This window comes from Equus przewalskii, chromosome 26 (genome assembly GCF_037783145.1).
Source record: "Equus przewalskii isolate Varuska chromosome 26, EquPr2, whole genome shotgun sequence".
Lineage (NCBI taxonomy): Eukaryota > Metazoa > Chordata > Mammalia > Perissodactyla > Equidae > Equus > Equus przewalskii.
This window is the reverse complement of record NC_091856.1, coordinates 24416454-24436421: the sequence shown is the minus strand read 5'-3', so window position 1 is coordinate 24436421 and position 19968 is coordinate 24416454. Positions and strand designations below refer to the sequence as shown.

Genomic DNA, 19968 nt, shown 5'->3' with positions numbered 1-19968 from the left:
CAGGGTTTCACCAGTTCGGATCCTGGGCACAGACCTAGCACCGCTCATCAAGCCACGCTGAGGTGGCATCCCACATAGCAGAACCAGAAGGACCTACAACTAGAATCTACAACTGTGTACTTGGGGTCTCTGGGGAGAAGAAGGAGGGAAAAAAAACAAAAAGATTGGTAACGGATGTTAGCTCAGATGCCGATCTTAAAAAAAAAAAATTTATTTCCTGAGAAATGCTGGGAAGGAATTCCCACACGGAAACACCAGTCTAGGTCCTGGCCCCAGCTCCCACAGCATCATTCTAGGAGGACAGTGAGGTCTAGTGGCCAAACCATGTAAGCTGGAGTTATGCAGACCCTAAAAATCCTTGAACAACGCTCAATCTGTCCCCTCATCTATAGAGTGAAGATACTATCACCAACCTCCACATCTGTGGGGAGAAGTAAACAATGCAATAAATGTTTAAGTGCCAGACCAACTTACCATATAGATGTTTTAAGAACTAATAACTTCCTTTAGAGTTGGCTACAGCAGGCTCTCTGGGTCTTTGGCCTATAAAGAAAGATATCCAACCTCTTTGAAAGAGGCAATAAGAGCAGCAGGTTTAGAATCAAAACTGGGTTCAGAGCATAGCTCTGACACTTATTTTAGGTGTCTTACACTCTCTGATCTCAGGTTACATCTGCAAAATGAGAACACTGAGTTATAAGGTAAAAATAATTAAGAACCTAACACTACCTGGCAGAGAGAGCTGGTGTTCTGTCCCTCTCCCCTCCCATTCCTATAGTCAACGGTGACACTGAGGCAAAGGAAGGCCACCAACAGTTTTCAATGCACGGTCAGCATAGAAAATGACCCAATGAAGGCCACAGAGGGAAAGAAAAATCTGCTTTGGAATTAGTCCTACTTTAAGAAAGTTCAAGGAAAAAATGTTGGATTTTGCCAATTCCAACAATTAGAAAATAACTATGGACTACAGAGAAAGCTTTAGTTATTCATATCCTTTAAACATCAATTTGGGAAATATTTGCCAAACCCTGTGGAAGACATCAAATAGATTCAGACACGCCCCTGACCTCGAGCAGCCCACATTCTAGAAATAGGAGGCTGGTTGTGGTGCACGAGGATAACAGGGACACCACAGCAGGAGAGATTCCTTCCAACCAGGGGAGCCAGGCCTTGCAAAGGAGCAGCCAGGTTTCACGAGCATTCATGCATAAGGGCACTCCAGGCAGAAGGGATGGCCTGAAATCAGGGGTAATATCACACAGCATATTGGAGCCATCCACTTGCCAGAGTTGGAGACAAGGTTATGAAGGGCCTTCAAAGCCAGACCGAAGACAGATAAAAACTATAGACTATTGGTGGTGAGCACGATGTAGTCTATACAGAAACTGATATATGATAATGTACACCTGAAATCACACAATGTTATAAACCAAAAAAAGAAAAAAGAAAGCCAAAGCAAGAAATTGGACTTTATCCTGAAAGCAATAACGGGCAGTCCATTTGGGGTCCCCAGAACGTTTTCACAAGATTTTCACACTTACACAAGATTTTCATATGTATCACAAACATCTGTTGTAAAAAGGGACACCACCATTATCATTCTCTTTATTCTTCTCCTGAGGCAGTCCTCCAAAATCCCCACTGGCTCTCAACATAGGATCCTCTGAACCTTTGGAAGGGCCTCAGCCTAAAGTCCCTACAAGGTCTTCACAGAAGAGCCCCTGGAGATCCCCCCCCCCCCATTTTATATTCGGAGGAACTAAGGTCCAAGAAGCACAGGAGGTGTCAGAACTAGAGCCAGGCAAAACCCCTCCCACACACCCTTCCCTCGGGGAAGAAAGGCCCAGGATACCACAGATATCTGTGGACCCCTACCCAAACTGCCCATGGTCTCCCCCAAGGAGGGTTACCTTGTGATAGAGGCACAGAGAGGCCTTTGGTCAAGTCTCTCTTCTCACCCCACAGGGCTCTGCCTTCTCTGCTCTCTTCCCCCTAAGACCCGTGGAGCAGGTATAGGAGAGCACCAGACACAGGGCGAGCAGGCCTGGCTGTACCCTTCATAATGCAACACGTCACCCCCTTTCTGGACCTCAGTGCAGTTCAGTTTCCTTTAGGAATCTATAAAATGGAGATTGGCTTAGACCACTGGTTCACAAACTTTTAACAGAGAAAACTTTTAAAAAAAACCCCAAAGCTTACAAGGGAGCTCAATACATAAATAAAAGCACAGTTGTACTGGTTGAATTATGGGTGGGGGGGCCTCATATCCTTACCCGCACACCGAGGCAGCCCCCAGAGTACCTTCTGTCAACCCCTGGGGCTCTGTGGAGTAAGTCTGAAAAACACTGGTCCAGCAATTCCCCAGGGTTCTTTCCTACTTTAGGATGTTCAGCTTCAATGCTCAAGTGAAATAGTATGGCGGGCTCAGAACCTGTGTCTCCACTGAGAAAGGCCCCAGAAGCTTCTGCTGTCTGTCACATTCAGGCCAGGAAGAGTCAAGACCTACTCCCAACCCATGAGGCTGTGTCTAAGCCCTAATGTTTCCCTTGTCCTACAAACTCTTGAGGCCCATTCCCAGTCCCACCTCCTCAAGACTCTGGAACAACAAACACCATCTTTCGCCTGGAGAAATAATCCTGCTTGTCCCTGAAATTCCACCATTAGGAATTCATCCTTTTGGATGAAGTGCTTGCCAGTTTCCCAAAAGGTGCATTCATCCCACACAGTTCTGGCTGAAGAGGTCATGAGGTCCATTCCTCCTCCTGAGAAGGAGAGGAATTACATCTTGGGCACTCGAGGTAGGCACAGTGACTGCAGGAGAAGGTGACAAACCTCACCCTCACTGCCACCTCCCCTGGATCCCTACACACAGCCATCATCACCCTCCCACCCCCTGGCCACCTTTAAGCATGAAGCACTCAGAGAAAAGTTCCACTGGGTTCTTGCCTGGCCCAACTGGCCCAGCCTCCTCTTCCAGCCTTAGGAGCCTCGGACCTTCAGCCTTCACAAGTTACTTAGCTCCTCTGTGCTGACAAAAACATGGAATCCAGAGATGCCAGGAGGCAGAAAGAGGCCTCCCCTTTCCCAGAGTGCAGCTGATGAAGGCTAGAGGCAGCCAGCAGGACGCACAAAAAGCCTCCCCCACTCAGTCCTCCTCCATGCCCTCCTCCAGCCACTTCAAATACTGCACATCTCCTTGGTCCATGAGAAGACTGAAGATCTCTGGGATTTCAAAAGGATGCACCAACCTTTAGAAAGAAAGCAGAGCCCTGTGAGTGACTATGATTAGAATCAGCCCATGCAATAAAACCTGACTGGCCCGCCTCACTCAAGGCCCTCTGCAACGTGCTGCAGCCCCCTGTCCAGGACCGTGGCCCACCACTCCTGAGCCTACGCTTCCCACCTGTCAGCAAGCAGTGAGTTGGACCAGACGGCTTTAGAGTCTCACAGACATGGGTTCAAATTCTGAGTATGCCCCTTACTAGCTATGTAACCATGCACAAATCGCTTAATTTCTCTAAAGGCCCTACAAAAGAAGAGTTAAAAATAGCACCTACATGGCTGGACTGCTGAGAATTAAATGAGACAAGGTCTAGAGAGTGCTGATCTGGTACACTGACTGGTACTGTATGCATGCATTAAGCGTTAGCTACTGTCTTTATTACCATCCCACACTCGTCACTGTGCCTTCCCCAAACAACGCCCCGCCTCAATACCTCTGCATTTTCTTCCCCTCCTACAAAGTTCTCTCTGCTCCTGTTGATCAATCAAAAGCCTCTCTATTCCTCAAGGCCCAACTCAACCACTGACCTTTTCCAAGGGATCTTCCTTGACCAGCCAAACCAAAAGGAATCTCTCCCTTCTCCCCACTCTTTCACCCAGCCCTGAGCACACAATGCAAGTTCTCTTCACTTTCCAGACTGAAGTAACATGGGGCCTTGGGCCTCAGTTTCCCATCTGTCAAGTGGGGGTAATAATCATCCTCTTCTTTTTTGCTGAGTGAGGCACTGTAAAATGCTCATGAGACAGCATGCTTAATAAATCACAACATATGTATAGGTGCTTAAAGATTTGGAGTCAGGTGGGTAATTTCATCCAGTGCCCAAGGATAATGAATTTTCTTAACTTATTCCATGGACACTTAGACCAGTATATATATTTTTATAAACAGACAGATGAGTTCAGTGCATGTCTGAATACTGTATTCAGACATATAGAATAAGACATTTTTAACACTTTAGTAGTAAGAGCTGACACTGATACAGCACTTCAAGTTTACATTTCACATAGATTCATTCCAAAATGCATAACAACCCAAGGTACTAGTATGATCCCATTTTATAGACGGGGGAACTGAGGCACAGAAAGTCTAAGTAATTTGCATGCAATTATGCTACAACTGGCAAATGGAGGAGCCAGAACGTGACTCTGGCAATCAAGATTTGGGGTTCACCCTTTTAACCCTGAAGCTGTCCCTCACCAGTTAAGCTGTCATTTCTCAACAGTGCTGGTTCTACTAAGGGTGCCTTATTCCCACACCTCTGAGGGCCTTCTGTACTGCTAGACTTGAGAGCTGGCTATAGCCATATATTCACAGAACCCTGAGTCCCTAAGAAGTGAAGAGGAAAAGGGTTTTTATCAGCAGATAGGTGCCTTGCATCCCTGGTTGCACATGCGAGTCAATCTGGGTGCTTTTGAAGAACACCATACTCATCCCCATTCCAGATGAATTAAGTTGGAATCTGAGCGATGGGGCCTAAACTGGTAATTTGAAAAATGTCTCCAAGTGACTACAGTAACCAGCATCAAGAACCACTAGTTTAGACCAGTGCTTCTCAAGTTTTTAATGTGCATAGGAATCATCTGGAGATCTTGTTAAACTGTAGTCTGATTCGGTAGGTTTGGGGTGAGCATGAGATTCTGCAGTTCTAGCAAGCTTCTAGGTGATGCCAATTATTCCAAAAAGCACACTTTGCATGATTAGGATATAGACCAGTGGGTCTCAAGGTGGGGTCCACTGACCCCTAGGGAACTCCAAGACTCTTTCAGGAAGTCCATGAGGCCAAAACTATTGTCACAATAATAGTAACTTTTAATTTATCTTTTCACTATGTTGACATTTGCACTGATGGTGCAAAAGCTATGATGGGTGAAACTGCTGGCACCTTAGCATGCTCAAGACAACGGCACCAAACTGTACTACCGATCACTGTATTCTCCCCCATCACCCACTTGCATTTTAAAAAAGTCAAATTTGGGGCTGGCCCCACGGCGCAGCAGTTAAATGCACACGTTCCGCTTCGGTGGCCTAGGGTTCGCCGGTTCGGATCCCGGGTGCGGACAAGGCACCACTTGGCATGCCATTCTTTGGCAGGCGTCCCACATATAAAATAGAGGAAGATGGGCACAGATGTTAGCTCAGGGCCAGTCTTCCTCAGCAAAAAGAGGACAATCGGCAGCAGATGTTAGCTCAGGGCTAATCGTCCTCAAAAAAAAATAAAGTTAAAAAAAAAAAATTTTTAAGTCAAATTCACTTAAGAACATCCATAATCAAGTGGTAAAAGTTACTAATTTTATTAAATTTCGACCCTTGAGTATGTCTTTTTAACGTTCTATGTAACAAAATGGGAAGCACAAATACAGCACTTCTGCTATATACGTGAGCTCAATGTTGTCTTAAACTTGTCTGATTGTGTGAGTCACAAGCTAAACGAGACTTGAGCACCATTTTACTTTCAAGCCTGAGCAACCATCATTTATCTGTCACTTTTGCAAATTATGGTTACTCAGGTTTGAGCATTAGGGTAGACATTTCTCACCTATGAACAAAGTAGGCCCACCATTCAAAGGAAAATTTACATCATTTCCTGTCAATGAAACAAGTCATGTTTTCAAGCAAAAATTAGAAGTTGGGAAAGCTTGAATTTATCTCCAGAGCTTAAAAGTGTCCCAATACTTAAAGATGCTTCTGAGGAGATCCAGCTTTCTTACTAAGCCAGATTTTGCAAAAATGTAAAATGATGCCATTCTTCTCACTTTTTTGTTTTTTGGAAAATATGGTTACTTTCCATAAAAATGCATTATTTATGTTAACATATAACTGCATATATTACAGTTATACATGTTAATATATAGTATGTTATCTATATTATGTTAATATATATTATGTTCACATATTATGTTACTATATAGCTGTATTACTATTATTTTAAATGAACTAAAAGTATTTTTTTAATTTCTGTTTTAATTTCTAATTAGTAACCACTGATGTAACCCACATAAACAAAGCTCTTTTGGGTCCTCAATAATTTTGAAAAGTATAAAGGGATCCTAAGACCAAAATTTTGAGAACTACTCGTTTAAACTAACTCATTCTAGCCTCTCATTTTATAGATGGAGAATCTGAGGGACAGGGACACGGTCATATGGGAGGCTGGTGACTACGCTCTAAGTCTCCTGCTTTTCATGCTCATTCACTTAGTCCCCAGCATGTCCCTGGCTGAGAAGAGATGTAAGCATTACCTGATGTAGCTGGACAGCATGTGTACCTTGGAAGTCTTTGTCTTTATCAACTGTAAAACGAAAAAAAAAAAAATCACTGCCTTAGGGCCTCAGCTTTGCAGCTGCTCATTCATCTGGCCATTCAGGAGACAGCATTCCTCCCAGGTCACCAGGCCCTGTCACTGGCTCACAAATGAACCTTGGGCATCTTATGTGGGGCAAGAACCTCAATCAGTTGATCTTTGCTAATTTGTAACTGAAACCTAGGAATAAGGACTTGGTCTCACTCTTCCCCTATCAAGGCCCCATACCCCCATCCTCACTCACCAACAGGATCTGAGTGGCTTCTTCTATTTCTCCATTCCAAAAGTACCTGAAGAAGAGAACAAAACCAAATTATCATGCTCACAAGATGGCCCCAGTGAAACGTCAAATCTGCCCCAACTAGGTGACTTACTAAGATGGAAACTTTAAAATCTTTCCGAGCCCATATAAAAAAGTCAAGAGTTGGTGAAGGCCCCACAGGTCACCTAGTCCAACCATTCTAATGCACGCTTCTAGCATCTGCCTGAACATTCCTGGAGGTGAGAGGCTCACCATCTCTTGAAGAAGTCCATCTACCTTTAAGGTTTTCACATGTGACGGTTTTTCTTCTAGTGTGCCAACATCGACCTCCCAGTTGTTTTCCCCAACTTCCACATGAAGCACCACCTCAGGACAGCCCTGCAGAAACGCCTATGTTTTCTCTCCTGCAAACTGGGCACCTCCAGCTCTTTCAATGCACATCCTATACTCATGGCCTCCAGGTCCCTCCTCATCCTTTGGACTGGTGCCACTTTTATCACTGACTCTCAAAGTTGAGTGCCCGCAAATGGATAATAAAAAAAGCACAGGAGACTTCATGAAGAAGTGAGCCTTATGAGATATGGAAACAGGTCCAAAAATTAGGTCCAAAAATTAAAAACAAAGTCAGTGATGATGTTTAGAAAAGAGTATAAGAACAGTACAGCATCATGGGAATGGAAAGAAATTTGGCTTAAGAATATACACATTGACCCAGGGCAAGTCTAAGACGACTGAGGCCATTGGCCCAGTCTCACAGAGCTGTGGTAAAAGGATCAATTACAAGGAAGGGTGGACACATGAAGGGACTGCTGGGCTGAAATCCTATTCTAGTTCCCAAGTACTGGTTCTCAGATTGGCTGTATGTGAATCACCTATACAACTTTTTGAAAATTCAGAGATCTCACTCTCAGTGAGATCTCGCATGGAGCTTAGGAATCTAAAGCACAGCCAAACTTGGGAGCCATAGCTATGGATAATGTGAGCCACCGAAGGAATGACACCACTTAGGGGGAGGGGGGCACGCTTTCATTATACAGCACTTTCGTGTTTTGACTTTTGGAGTAGACATTATTTCTCTCTCTCTTGTTTTTTTCCCGAGGGGAGGAAGAAGATGAGAAACAGGCTGATGAGAGAGATTAAGACATAAGATAAACCTGCCCAGAAGGTACTGGGATGCTGAAACATTGTGATCAGGGGAGTGGTGCAGACCAGCCTTAACTAAAGTGAAGATGTCAATGAAATGAAAGGCAGACAATCCACAGAAACAGCCTGTAACATATGCTAAACTCTCAAATTTTTCCACAGAATCCAAAAGCAATGGAAATTATTTTCTTTGATATCCCTAGTTGGCCTTCTCAGGGATAGACTAGCCAGTCTGACTTACTTGCTAACAGTAAGCTAACTGATTTAAACAAAGAATGTACCAACAAGATTCACTCTTCCTAAAGTGTAGGGTTTTTTCTCTCTTCTCTATACATCACCTATTTTTGATTTTGTTGGATGACATAAACCCACTGGTTGATTTCCTTTGAATACAAATCAACAGTGAACTGATGATTAATTATATGCCTTTGAGTTGTTCTCTGACAATTCCCCCTTAGTTCAGTGCTCTTTCCACCAGCCAGGACCTGAACTAGCACTCCCACCCCACTCCACGCACCATAGCAAAACTCACAGTGAGGATGCTTTGGGTAAGATGTTCACAGAGGCAGCCAGCTTCTTATCCAGTATAGCCCTAAAGCAAAGAGAGAGTGACAGTCACTGGGGCAAGTGTTCAGGATCTTAAAGAAGGGGCAGGGGACAGGAGCTCCTAGGAATTATCCAGGAAACCTGAGTTTAAGCAGATAATCATTTAGAATGCCCTCTCCCCTCAAACTAACACATTCCATAACCACCATACACAGAGCCTCTGAAGACAGAGCTGTTCTAAGTCCTTCCCTGGGTGGGGAGAGAAGTAGGGAAGCAGCTTTGAGAAGGCAGTTTTAAGGACAGGCCCAGTCTGCTTGAGGAACAGGAATTAACACTGGACAGAAACAAGAAGAGCTGGATTCCATTCCTGGCCCTTTAGTAGGATGGCTGTGTGACCTATGCAAGTGTTCTCTTTCCTTCCAGGAATAAGTATGTGAGCACCTATCCAGGATAGGCATGTCCCTCTCACTCAACCCGATTCTCCTGCTGTACAATGAGAGGAGTGCGTCAGTCAGTCTTTTCACCGCCGAGAACTCGTTTTATTATGCCACCTTCTCCTGCTTTTATCTCTCAGACATGCGTCAGGCTGACACTCAGTGCTCAAGATCTGTAGATACCTGTGTGACCACATAGAACTGATACAACTACAAGTAAAAGCAAAAAAAGCATTATATCCTGTGTTTGTCTTTGGCAAATATAGGCTCTTTTCACCTTTTATTTTTGTAAAGCTTTCTAGCATAGCCCTAAGAGCACAATCATCAGCTTTGCAGATCTCTAAGTTGTTTTTTTGACAGACCACAAGTTGGAATTACTGATCTGATTGTCTCTGATCCCTATGCAAAGCCCTGGTGAACACAATAAAATGTGCTTAAACTAGTACAGGTGTCACAGAACCAGGAGCATCACCAAGTCATTGATGCAAAGAAATGTTTCCAAGCATCAAAACCTCAAGCCCTCAGCATCAGGCAGACTCTGACAAAGCTTTCTCAGGTCTTAGGCAGCCAAGGGAACCCGGTCTCTGTTCTCTGAAGTGCTTGCACCCTGCCAAATAAACACATCTGAGCCCTGCTCACTGATCCCTCCTTTCCTCAGCTGCTGCCAAGAGAACTGACCTACTTTCTCTTCCCTTGAGTTCCAGGTTGCACAATGCTCTATTTAAGGCTCCACATTAATGGGGCATTACCACCACCCTCATTCCCTTGGAAAGTTCCAGGAGCTAAATAAATCCCTGGCCATAAGGAGAAGCACATGGCACAAATCTGTTAAGCAACTGCTGCAAGTCTTGATCACTCAATCATCCGCTGAGGAATTACATTTTATTGGTTCTGAAGGTGGCATGCAAACACAGACAGCCAGTTCAACCTCTAGAAAAAATAACCCATTGCCTCCCAGGCCCTTTGCAATCTCTTTGCGAGTGTAAACTGGTCATGGCAACCTGTCCTTGGGCAGAAGACTGTAGAACTGTGGTGGACTGTGTTATTCAAAAAGCCCCTATGGCCAAAGAAAAAGAGAGAGACAGGAAGAGAGGGAGCAAGAGCAAGAGAGAACACACAAGCTGACAGATAAAAGACACACACACTCAAGGCCAGCAGCTCAGGCCCTCATGCTCCTCTGAGGAAAGCAGAGGATAGATGTGTAGTGCTGCTAGGGCCTCTAGAAATCGCAAGGTTCACAGACTAGGGGCTCACAGACCGGGTACACGGTTTGGCTCTCAGGGCATTTAAAAAAATCTTGACTTTGTTACCAATACTTACTATCAGGATATTTCACATTCAAAAAATACAGATTATCTAGCCTCTCACCAAAAAATAAGTCTTATAACATGGGACCTGCAGTCCTACAAGGCCACATTTAGCTAGAGCTGAGCAGTGCTATAGGCATGACACATGCTTCTCAGGTCAACACAGTTTCCATTGCTCTTTCCCCACAACACCTAGAAAGAGTAAGGGTTGCTATCTACCACCAGCCTTCACCATTACACCCCTGCCCACTTGACTCATTTAAGTTACCTGCCTATAGCTATTTGTGTTTGTGACTATGGCCTAATCCCATTCCCCCTCTCCACATATAAGATTGAAGCCCAGAGAAAAAAGACTTGTCTAAGGTCATATGTGGTGTTGGCATCCAAGAGAACACTAGAATCCAGGTCTCACGATTCAAGATTCAGGATTTTCAGCCTGGCCCCAAGAGATTTTTCTAATTTAGAATGTGTCTGTCAATGAAGAGAGCTAAGAACATGGTCAGGCACCAGAACTGAACTGAACCAGAATGGAGAAGCAGCAGACGAAACTCTAAAGAACACTAAACTGGAGCTGAAAGACCTGGTCCCAGCACCAGTTCTGTAGCTAAACCTGGGGGGCCTGCCAGCTAACACCTGTGGGGCCTTCCTCACCACATAGCCAGTTACTCTCCTACAAATCCTGGGAACTAAACCTGTTTGCCTCTCTTCTATTGGAATCATTAATAAAAAATACTGGACAGAACAGGCTGAGGTGAGAGCTCCACAGCCACACCACTAAAGACTCCACTTTAGATTTCCAGTTCAGCTTGGCGGACTGAACACACACTACAGTCTCTCCTTTTACACCAAACCCTAGAAACGACAGAAAATATTTATTAATTAACCATGCCAGAACACAGTAGGAGAAAGCTTTATATATCAGCAACTATGAGGAAGCCCCAAAGAATAAAAGGCAGCCCTGAGACAGGCATGGGCACGTGCAAGGGGACCACCACAGAAGATGTGAGCAACAGTCTGTATCTGGAGGGGGTGGGCACCAGAGCAGGCAAGAAATGGGAGGCAACCATCAAAGTAAATAGGTGGAATGCCACAGCTGGAGCAGGAGGACCCCCTAAATCTGTCATGGCCGAGGCAACAGTAATGGGGTGTTTGTCTCTAGGCAGAAGCTGTGAGAGTGGGAACTCTGGGTGAAAAGGCAAAACAGTGTCCTAGTGGCTGGTGACAGCCAAGGACAAAAGGGAGAATTCACGCCCAGAAGACCAGTTACTAGGCTACCCCAGCCAGTAGACTGTCCCCACAACCCACCCTCACACTGAAAACAGTGCTGCCTGACACCAATTCCTTGCAGCTGTTCCTGTAGCTCCCCACAAGCACAACTAAAAAGATGAGAGAGGTTACAATTAAGAATCACCAAGTATTTGAGGAAAGTCAATACCAAGAGAGACAAAAACTCAACAAACCAAAGAATTTAGATAAGATGAAAAACAGTTAATAAAACACTCAAAACCAAGATTTTAAAATAAGTATAATTACCTATACTTGAAAGTTGCTAGAAGAGTAGATCTTAAAAGTTCTCATGACAAAAAAAGGTAACTGAGGTGATGGATGTGTTAACTAATCCTATTTGGGTAATGATTTCACAATATGTATGTATATAAAATCATCGTGTTGCACACCTTAAACTTACACAATGTTATATGTCAACTATATTTCAATAAAGCTGGAAAAAAATAAAATTAAAATAATTAATATCCACAGAAAGATAATGCAAGGTAATTGCATCCACAAAATAAGATCAGATAATTATGAAACAAAAGCATTTGGTTGTTAAAAAAACAATTAGAAATCTTAAAAAGGAAAACTACAATCATTTAAACAAAAAACTCAATATAAGGGCTGAATAGCAAAATAGACACAGCTGAAAAACAAATAAGAGAGAAGACTGGGCACAGAAATTCTCCCAGTATGCAGAATAAGGGAACAGAAAAATAAAGTTCAGTCATAAGAACAAATTCAACATCAACCTAAAAGGAGTTCGAGGAAAAGGACACAGAAAGAATAGAGAGAATATTTAACAAATTAATAGTTGAACATTGAGACAGAGAAAATCCTAAAAACTATCAGAGAGAAAAAGCATTACCTACAAAGGAGTGAGACCCCAATAAACACCAGGCTTCTCATCAGCAACCATGGATGCAAGAAGACAACAGAGACCTCTCTCCAAGCTCATGCTGATCCATTTACCTGTACCGGCCTTTCAACTGGTTAGAATACAGGCGTTTCCTCCCAATACCCAGCCTCACAGATGTCAGTTGAAGTTGTTCTCTGACAGGACCCAGAGTGGCTAATCCAGGGGTCCAGACAATTCAGCAGGGACCCTGGATATACCAGAAGCATCAGAAGGGATTTCAATTCCTAGCTGCTAAATACTATAGTCATATTTCTGAAGTAATCATAGGTTCTTTTAGATAAGAGCTATTCTCCAAAGGTAATATATTAATGAGGGAAAAATAGACACTCTGCTTGGGAGCAGAAAAGACAGAATTAAATGAAAGTTAACCGGTGACCAACGATTTGGAGGCTGTATGCCCACAAAGATCAGATTCAACATCTTAAAACACTTTAACTTTGTCTATCATCAAACTTCAAGAATGCTGAGTTGAGGAGCAAGACGAAAGGGGGCAAGGAGCCATATCCAATACCCTCCAGCCCCACTAACCCTCTTCAAAGCTACAGCTCTAAAGAGGAGGGAAGGGGGGAAATTCAGATACAACACACATTTACTGAGCATCTACTACATTCAAGTTACTGGGGTAAGGACTGTACGTATTTCATATCATTTAATCTCACAACAATCCTGTGAGGTAGGTGGCATTATCCCATTTTATAATTTTAAAACTAAATTAGTTTAATTAAGCATTAAATTAATTAAGCTTAATTCTTAAACTAATTAAGCATTAAAACCAATTCTTACAAAAGGGAAGCAATTTGCCCAAGGTCACATGGTTAGAAAGTGGCAGGGCCAAGATTAAAACTTGATTACAAGTCCAGTGCTCTTTCTGCCACACCACAGCTGCTTTCAGAAATTTGCCAAATACTTGGAACGGCCTCCTCCTCCTCACTTGTCACAGTGAGTGCCTCCAAGATTGGGCAAAGAGGTTACCTCCAAGGAGAAAGAGAGCTGGGCCAGGAATCAGACTTAAACCCTCAGCCTGCAGGGTTCCACTGTTCTCTTACCTTAACATGTAGGGCGAGCTACCTATCTCCCTGGGCCTCACATCCCTTACATGCCCCCATGCGCCACTCAGCATTTTCACGATCTTCTGGGGGAATCATTCAGCCATGCTCCTTACATCACCCCAAGCAGACAGCTGTGTAGTTCATCACTGGACAGACAGGGTTGTCAGGAGCAAAAGAAGGGCCCAAAAGTGACCCCTCTGGAGCATCCTGAGAGCCCCCCCAAGCCTCGTGAGGCAGCACATAAGCCCCTTCACCATACCTGGCAATATCTCTGGCAATTTGTTCGTTGGGACAGTTGACAAAGACGATGGAGTAAGTGCCGGAGACATAGCTGCCGGTGACAGTTGAATGGAGCTGCAGGCTAAGGGTCTTGAGCATAGGGTATGTGAGGAAAGAAGCTATCAGGATCTACATGATGGGAAAAGAAAAGCACAGGTCAGCAGTGACATGGCCAATTCACTATCTGCCAGCTCAAGCCGACTGGAACCAAGGCTGGGCATCATTTTTTCATCCCTGTTCCCCATCCACAAAATAATTCCTGGGATCTGTACTGAGCTTTAATGCTTAAACAAAGTTTTCATGCCTAGATATTTCATGCCTCTGCATTTTGCAGATGATAAAAAAAACAGAGGCTCAGAAATCTAGAAACTTTCTCAAAATCACATAGCTCTTAATTGGTGAAGCCAGGAGAAGGACTCAAGTCTGGATGTCTTGAAATTCATTCTTATTGTACAAAATTGCTGGATAGACGTAACACCAACTGGCATCCACTGAACTGCCATCAACCTATGGAGATTATTATGAATGATAAACTCGGACATCTACTGATATTTCAGGGAGTTAGTTTCACCTTCACTCATTTGTAGATGTGCCAAGTGCTGTGGATAGCCTAGTGGAAAAGGTAGCCTAATTCTAAAGCAATGTGACCTGTGCTACTGTAACTGAGAGCTGGGGGGGACCAAGAGGAAGGCTCTACTTGAGGGAGTAAGAAAAGGCTTCAAAGAGCAGGTACCCCCTCAGTTGGATCTGAAATAGTAAACAGGATTACAAAAGGAGAGGGAGGCACTCTAAGCAAACAATGCATACAAACTCAAGAGATACTTAAGGACAGATGAGATATCTAGTCTGCATGGGTCTTAATAGGACAGATGAGATATCTAGTCTGCATGGGTCTTAATCTGTGGGTTAATCAGGAGGAAACGAGGCTGGCTGGAATTGTAAAGAAAAGGGTCAGGCTAAGGAGTCTGAGGTTTACACTCAAGCAACAGGGTACTTTTGGAGGTTTTTAAGTAGGAGAATAATAATATGGTCAAGCTGAGCAGAGTAATGGCAGGGAGGATGGGGAGTGACCAGAAGACAGTCTACTTCAAAGGCCCTTACAATGATCCAGGAAAAAGACATTAAGATCCTGAGCTAAGAAAATGGCAGTGACAATGTGAGAGGAAAAGACATTCAACATATAATTTGTCTTACTATTTTAATGATAAACATTTAAAATAAGAGGAAGTGAAAAGAACTGGAGAACATCTTCCATTCCAGGGTTCTCTGCTTGGAGGATATAATGGAGCCATTAATAGGGAGGGAGGCAAATAGCAAGGAGTCCCACTGTGACTCAGGCAAGACTGAACAAGAGTGTGCTTCTCCTGCCTCCCAGCCCAGGACGCATGTCTTGCTCAAATAAACCTCTGTCCTCCCACTTCTATGACATTATCGCCTGGGCCCTGGCTCCTACTTCTTGGCAGGGCCTGAGTAGCGTTTTTATGTCTTTAGCTTCAGTTTGACTAGAGGCCTGTCTGGGTTGGGTTTCTCATTCCCTCCCACTACCTCCACCAACACCTACAATTCAACACACTAGTTCTCTGAACTAAACCAATGAAGCTTTTATTGTGCATATTTTTTAATGACAACTCAATCAGACTCTAGGAAAAAACAAAAGCACAAGAGAGTAGGATTTAAATCCTAGTGCCAGTACTGCTAACTGCCTGTGGCCTTCGACAAGTTGCTTCTCCCTTCTGTAAATGTTATCTAGAAATTGGAGATCACGACACTTGTGCTGCCTACCTCAGAGTTGCCATGGGTTCAAACAAGATAGGAAAAACAATTTGTAATCACTAATTCAATAAGGGAAGGGACGGTCCCTTGCTCATCACTGTATCCCCACTGTAACACGGCACACAGCAGTTTCTCAATAAATACTTGTAGACTAGTGAATTAATCCACAAGCAAGATACTTGTTACTGAGACTAAGTAGGTCTCAATAAGTAGGGAAGTAAGTAGGGCTTTTTGGGTCACCCACTGTTAACAGTGCTTTTAGTAGAGAACTGGACATATTGGAACACTGTAAGGTGTCAACTACACGACTCCAAGGTGGCTTCCAGCAAAGACTCTACACAAAAGGAGCAATGGCCTGTCCCCCAAACAAAAAGACCATTCCTAGGGAAGATCTGGGGCATTTCAGACAGCAGGTATCACTGGAAAACAGAGCTAACAGGATTAAATATAAACTCACCTAAAATGTACTGAAACTCTTATATGAACTCATAGTCAAAATACTAAGAGGCAAATGGGCCCTCAGGTAGTATCTAAGACAACCCTTAATTTAACAGGTAAGGTAACTGAAGCAGAACATACAGAAACTCTGTGTCAGAACCAAGACTTGAATCCAAGACTCCTGCCTCCCATTCTAGGCTCCCTGAACTGCAAGGAAAATTGACTAGGAATTGATCTAGTAGGGTCATTTCAGCTTCACTTAATCCAGTGGTTCTCAACTCAGGGCAATTTTGCCCCCCAGGGGACATGTGGCAATATCTGGAGAGAATTTTCACTGTCATGACTGGGGAGGAGATGCCATTGGCATTTAGCGGGGAGAGGCCAGTACTGCTGCTAAACATCCCTCTGTTGTACCATTGATTAAACTGAAATACAGACAGTTGTTTACACATGGTTCCCGCATTGGACATGTGCTCTTCAGTCTCATTTACTTCTGTATTTCCAGCACTTTACAACCCCTGGCATGGAGTATGGACTTGAGAAACATTTGTGGACCATATCAACAAAGTATCGGCATGAAAGTTCAGTTTGGAACCAAGAGTGGACCACAATATGTGAGAAAGCAACATTATATGAATGCAAAATTGATGGAAAATACACACATCACAATATTCCCTAGGAGAGACATTATAATGGGAAAAGATCTACTATAATTTTTTAAAGTTTTTATAACATTTTCATATTTATGTCTTTTACTGTATTTTTCTAATTTTATGTTCTTTTCAAACATTTTACGTATCTTTGGATTATTTCATGTTTCGTTTTGCCTCTTTCCTTTTTTTGTCCTGGAGTATTTGCAGAGCCTTTAGGAGGTTATGGTTGACTTTACAGTCTGTTAGGGAGAAGGGGCCTCAGAAACCACCTAGTGGTTCTATACTTGCCATCCTAGTTTTAAAGAATCCGTGAATACTCTGAAAGTGAATGCAACTTTCGTGTTTATCTATACATTTTCCTTGGGTGCAAATTCAGAACTTTCTCCCAAAAAATTCAAGAAAAATTACAATCCCAAAAAGGTTAAGGGCCACTCATTTGTGCCCATTTTTACAGATGAGGAAAATAAGGGAACAAAATTACCCAAAAAGTGAGCAGCAGAGCTGGGCTAGACCCCTGGGTACCACCACTGGAGACACTCTGTAGTCATTTCCAACTTTAACATTGTAAGATATTTCAGAAATGCAAAAACAAAGCCCCCAGAAAAATACAGAAAAACAAGACCGTAACTGCAATACAAAGAGAAAAGGAATCTAGACGAGAACTCACTAGCAGACACCCCTTCCCCTCTCCGACCACCCTGGCAACGAAACACAGCCCAGTCACTCCTCCTCACAAGGTAACCTTCAGAACCACGCCACAATCTCCAAGACACCGGTGGTGTCTCCAGGGACTTTACCATCCACCCTCTACCTGCCTGCCCCCAGCTCAAAATCCCAGGAGCACTAAAGAGAAACGCGCCTTCTTCCCTCAGTCCTCAGACTAGAGGTTTGGGCTGAGGGGGTTCGTAGCGTCGGAGCGTGGGGCACTCACCAGGAGGCATATAAAGACAGAGGGCCGCGGGTAGCCTGGCAGAGGGCACCGTGAGCCCAGCTTGTCCATGGCGTCGCTGGTAATTGAGCAGCACAGCCCTGGGGATCTACAGCCCCAGGCTGAGCTGCCGACTGGTGGGCGGGCACTGAGGGCCTCAACTGCCCTCTCCCCTCACCACCTGCTGCTGGGCCCTCACCCCACCAGGCCCCAGACAGGCTAGCCGGAAGGAGGCAGTGCACGGGGCGGGGCAAGAGGGAGTAATTTTCACTGGGCAACTCTCTAGAAACACAAAACCCAAGCACCACATGCAGATCTACAACTCCTACAAAAATAAAAATCCTAATTTTCCCTCCCCACTCTAACAACTAAAAAAAAAAAAAAAAAAAACCTCTGAACTCCCCAGAGATGTACAGATAAAAAGATCTAAGTTTCTTAGATACATAAAACCTTCAGAAACCACAGCGCACAAACAATAATACACATATGCAAAACTCTCCCACTTTATACAGGCCCGTCCTGCCAACAAAAACAAGTGAGTGAAGCACACTCAGCTGCCTCCCCGACCCCACATGACCCCCTCCTCCCAGATCTCCCTTCTAGTCCTCCTTGGCTTAGAAGGCTCCGGCTCTGACTGCTCTCCCTGTGAGTGCACTCACCTTTCCAGGGCAGCTGCTCGCTGCAGCCTTTCCCGGAGTTAAGCTCACAGTTCTCAGTGTCCCCTAAGGCACTTTGCACACACTTCTGCTGCCACACTTAAGAGCACCATAGGGAGCTGAAACAAACAAGAAAGCAGCAAGCTGCCCTTCAGGAATGCAGAGTCCACTGTTGCCAGGGTTTCCAATTTCTTAATCCAGCTCTTTAATGCGAAATATCTTAGTTTTTAAAATATGATATTTCTGAGGTGGGGGAAGGGATTGAGTGCACAAGGGCACAAGCAAACGTTTTTAAGTTAAATGAACTGTTCTATATCTTGATTGTGGGAGTGGTTACACAAGTGTCAAAAAAACCAACAAACTGTAGACTGAAACTGGTGAAGTGTATTGTATGTAAATAGTAGCTTAAACAAAGGGAAGGGGGAAGCTAGAAACCAATTCAAAATTCCGTTAACTGGGCAGACAGAAGAAGACACATCCGTCAGCCAAATCTAGCCGCAGGCTTCCAGTTCACAGCCTCTGTGTTTATTTTAGTTACCTGTTTACCTGTCTGTCTCATTCCTTAGGACTATAAATTCTTAAAGGCCTGATCCATTTCCTAGCAAAGTGTCTGACAAAGTTAGTAAATCAATTATAGCCCTAGTCCTATCATTTACACCGTTGGCTGTGCAGACTCAGGCCAGTTACTTAACCACTCTGAGCTTTTGAGGGTTTTTTGGTAAAAGAAGGGCTAACACCTCCTTCATAGGCCTAAAGTGAGGATTAACAGAGAAGATGAATATCAGAGTGCCTTATAAAATCTAAGACTATGTCAGCATTTCAAGAGCTACTAGTCTCATGCCAACTACCAAGGTTAACTCAGAAAAGCTCCACTTGTGATTAAAGATTTTAGTATCTGTAGAAAAAATAAAGTTAGAGAAAATGAGGCTGAGTGGTCCTAAGAAAACCATTATATTCAAAGTCTACAAAAAGAAGTCAAGACTGGGATCTTTTATACCTATTACAATAAGAAAGGTCACTGTCAACAACTATTTACCTTAGATCCTGAGGTGAGTTCCTGAGATGGCGTCTCCAAGTTTAGCACAGGACCCCGCAGAGTTTATGCTCAATAAATGTCTGTTGAATGACTAAATGAGATGGATGTGTGGCTGATGATTATAAGGATGGTCACGATGAAGATGATGTTAGGACAAGAGGGGAAGGATGGCAAGAGATGAGCTGTTATTTGGAAGAAACTGCCTCTGGAGTTTTTTCTTCCTTCAACTCAGGTATCTCTACTCTCTCCAGATTCAATTCCAAAGTTAGATTCCAAAAGTCCAGGTCTGCATTTATGGCTTTGGCAGATTCTTCAGATATAGTAAGATTCTTAGGGCCACTGCCTGAGGGTTCAGGCTCTTCTGGAGGTTTCTTATCCTCTTTCTCTCTACCTTCTCCTCCTCCTTATCAGATTCAGAATCAGATTCAGACTCCCCTTCAGACTCAGATTCTGTATCCACCTCCTTCACCCACATTAATTCCTCTTTATTGTTTGTGTCTTCTTTCTCTTTCTTCAACTCATTGGCTTTATTTTGAAGGTTGTTTTGCACCTCTTTATAGGTATAGAACACTTCACTGAAATCTTTTTTAAAGGCCAAACTTCAATCCAGGAAAGGATCCATATCAATTGCAGCATCAGTGAGGTCTGAGGCCTGGTGTAAGACAGCATCCAATGTTCCTAGATTCATC

At 43.7% G+C, this 19968-nt stretch overlaps 1 protein-coding gene across 1 annotated transcript; it reads right to left on the bottom strand.

Annotated features, from left to right (window-relative positions):
• Window positions 1–1449: 1449 nt before the first annotated feature.
• On the bottom strand, window positions 1450–17837 carry LOC103550369 (protein CutA homolog). The gene is made up of 6 exons (XM_008519220.2): window positions 17591–17837; window positions 13776–13924; window positions 8522–8581; window positions 6829–6874; window positions 6523–6572; window positions 1450–3248 (listed from the first exon to the last, which is right to left on the bottom strand). The coding sequence occupies exons 1-6, from the start codon at window positions 17657–17659 to the stop codon at window positions 3146–3148; spliced, it is 477 nt and encodes a 158-aa protein (XP_008517442.1). The 5' UTR covers window positions 17660–17837; the 3' UTR covers window positions 1450–3145.
• Between the last annotated feature and the right edge of the window lie 2131 nt (window positions 17838–19968).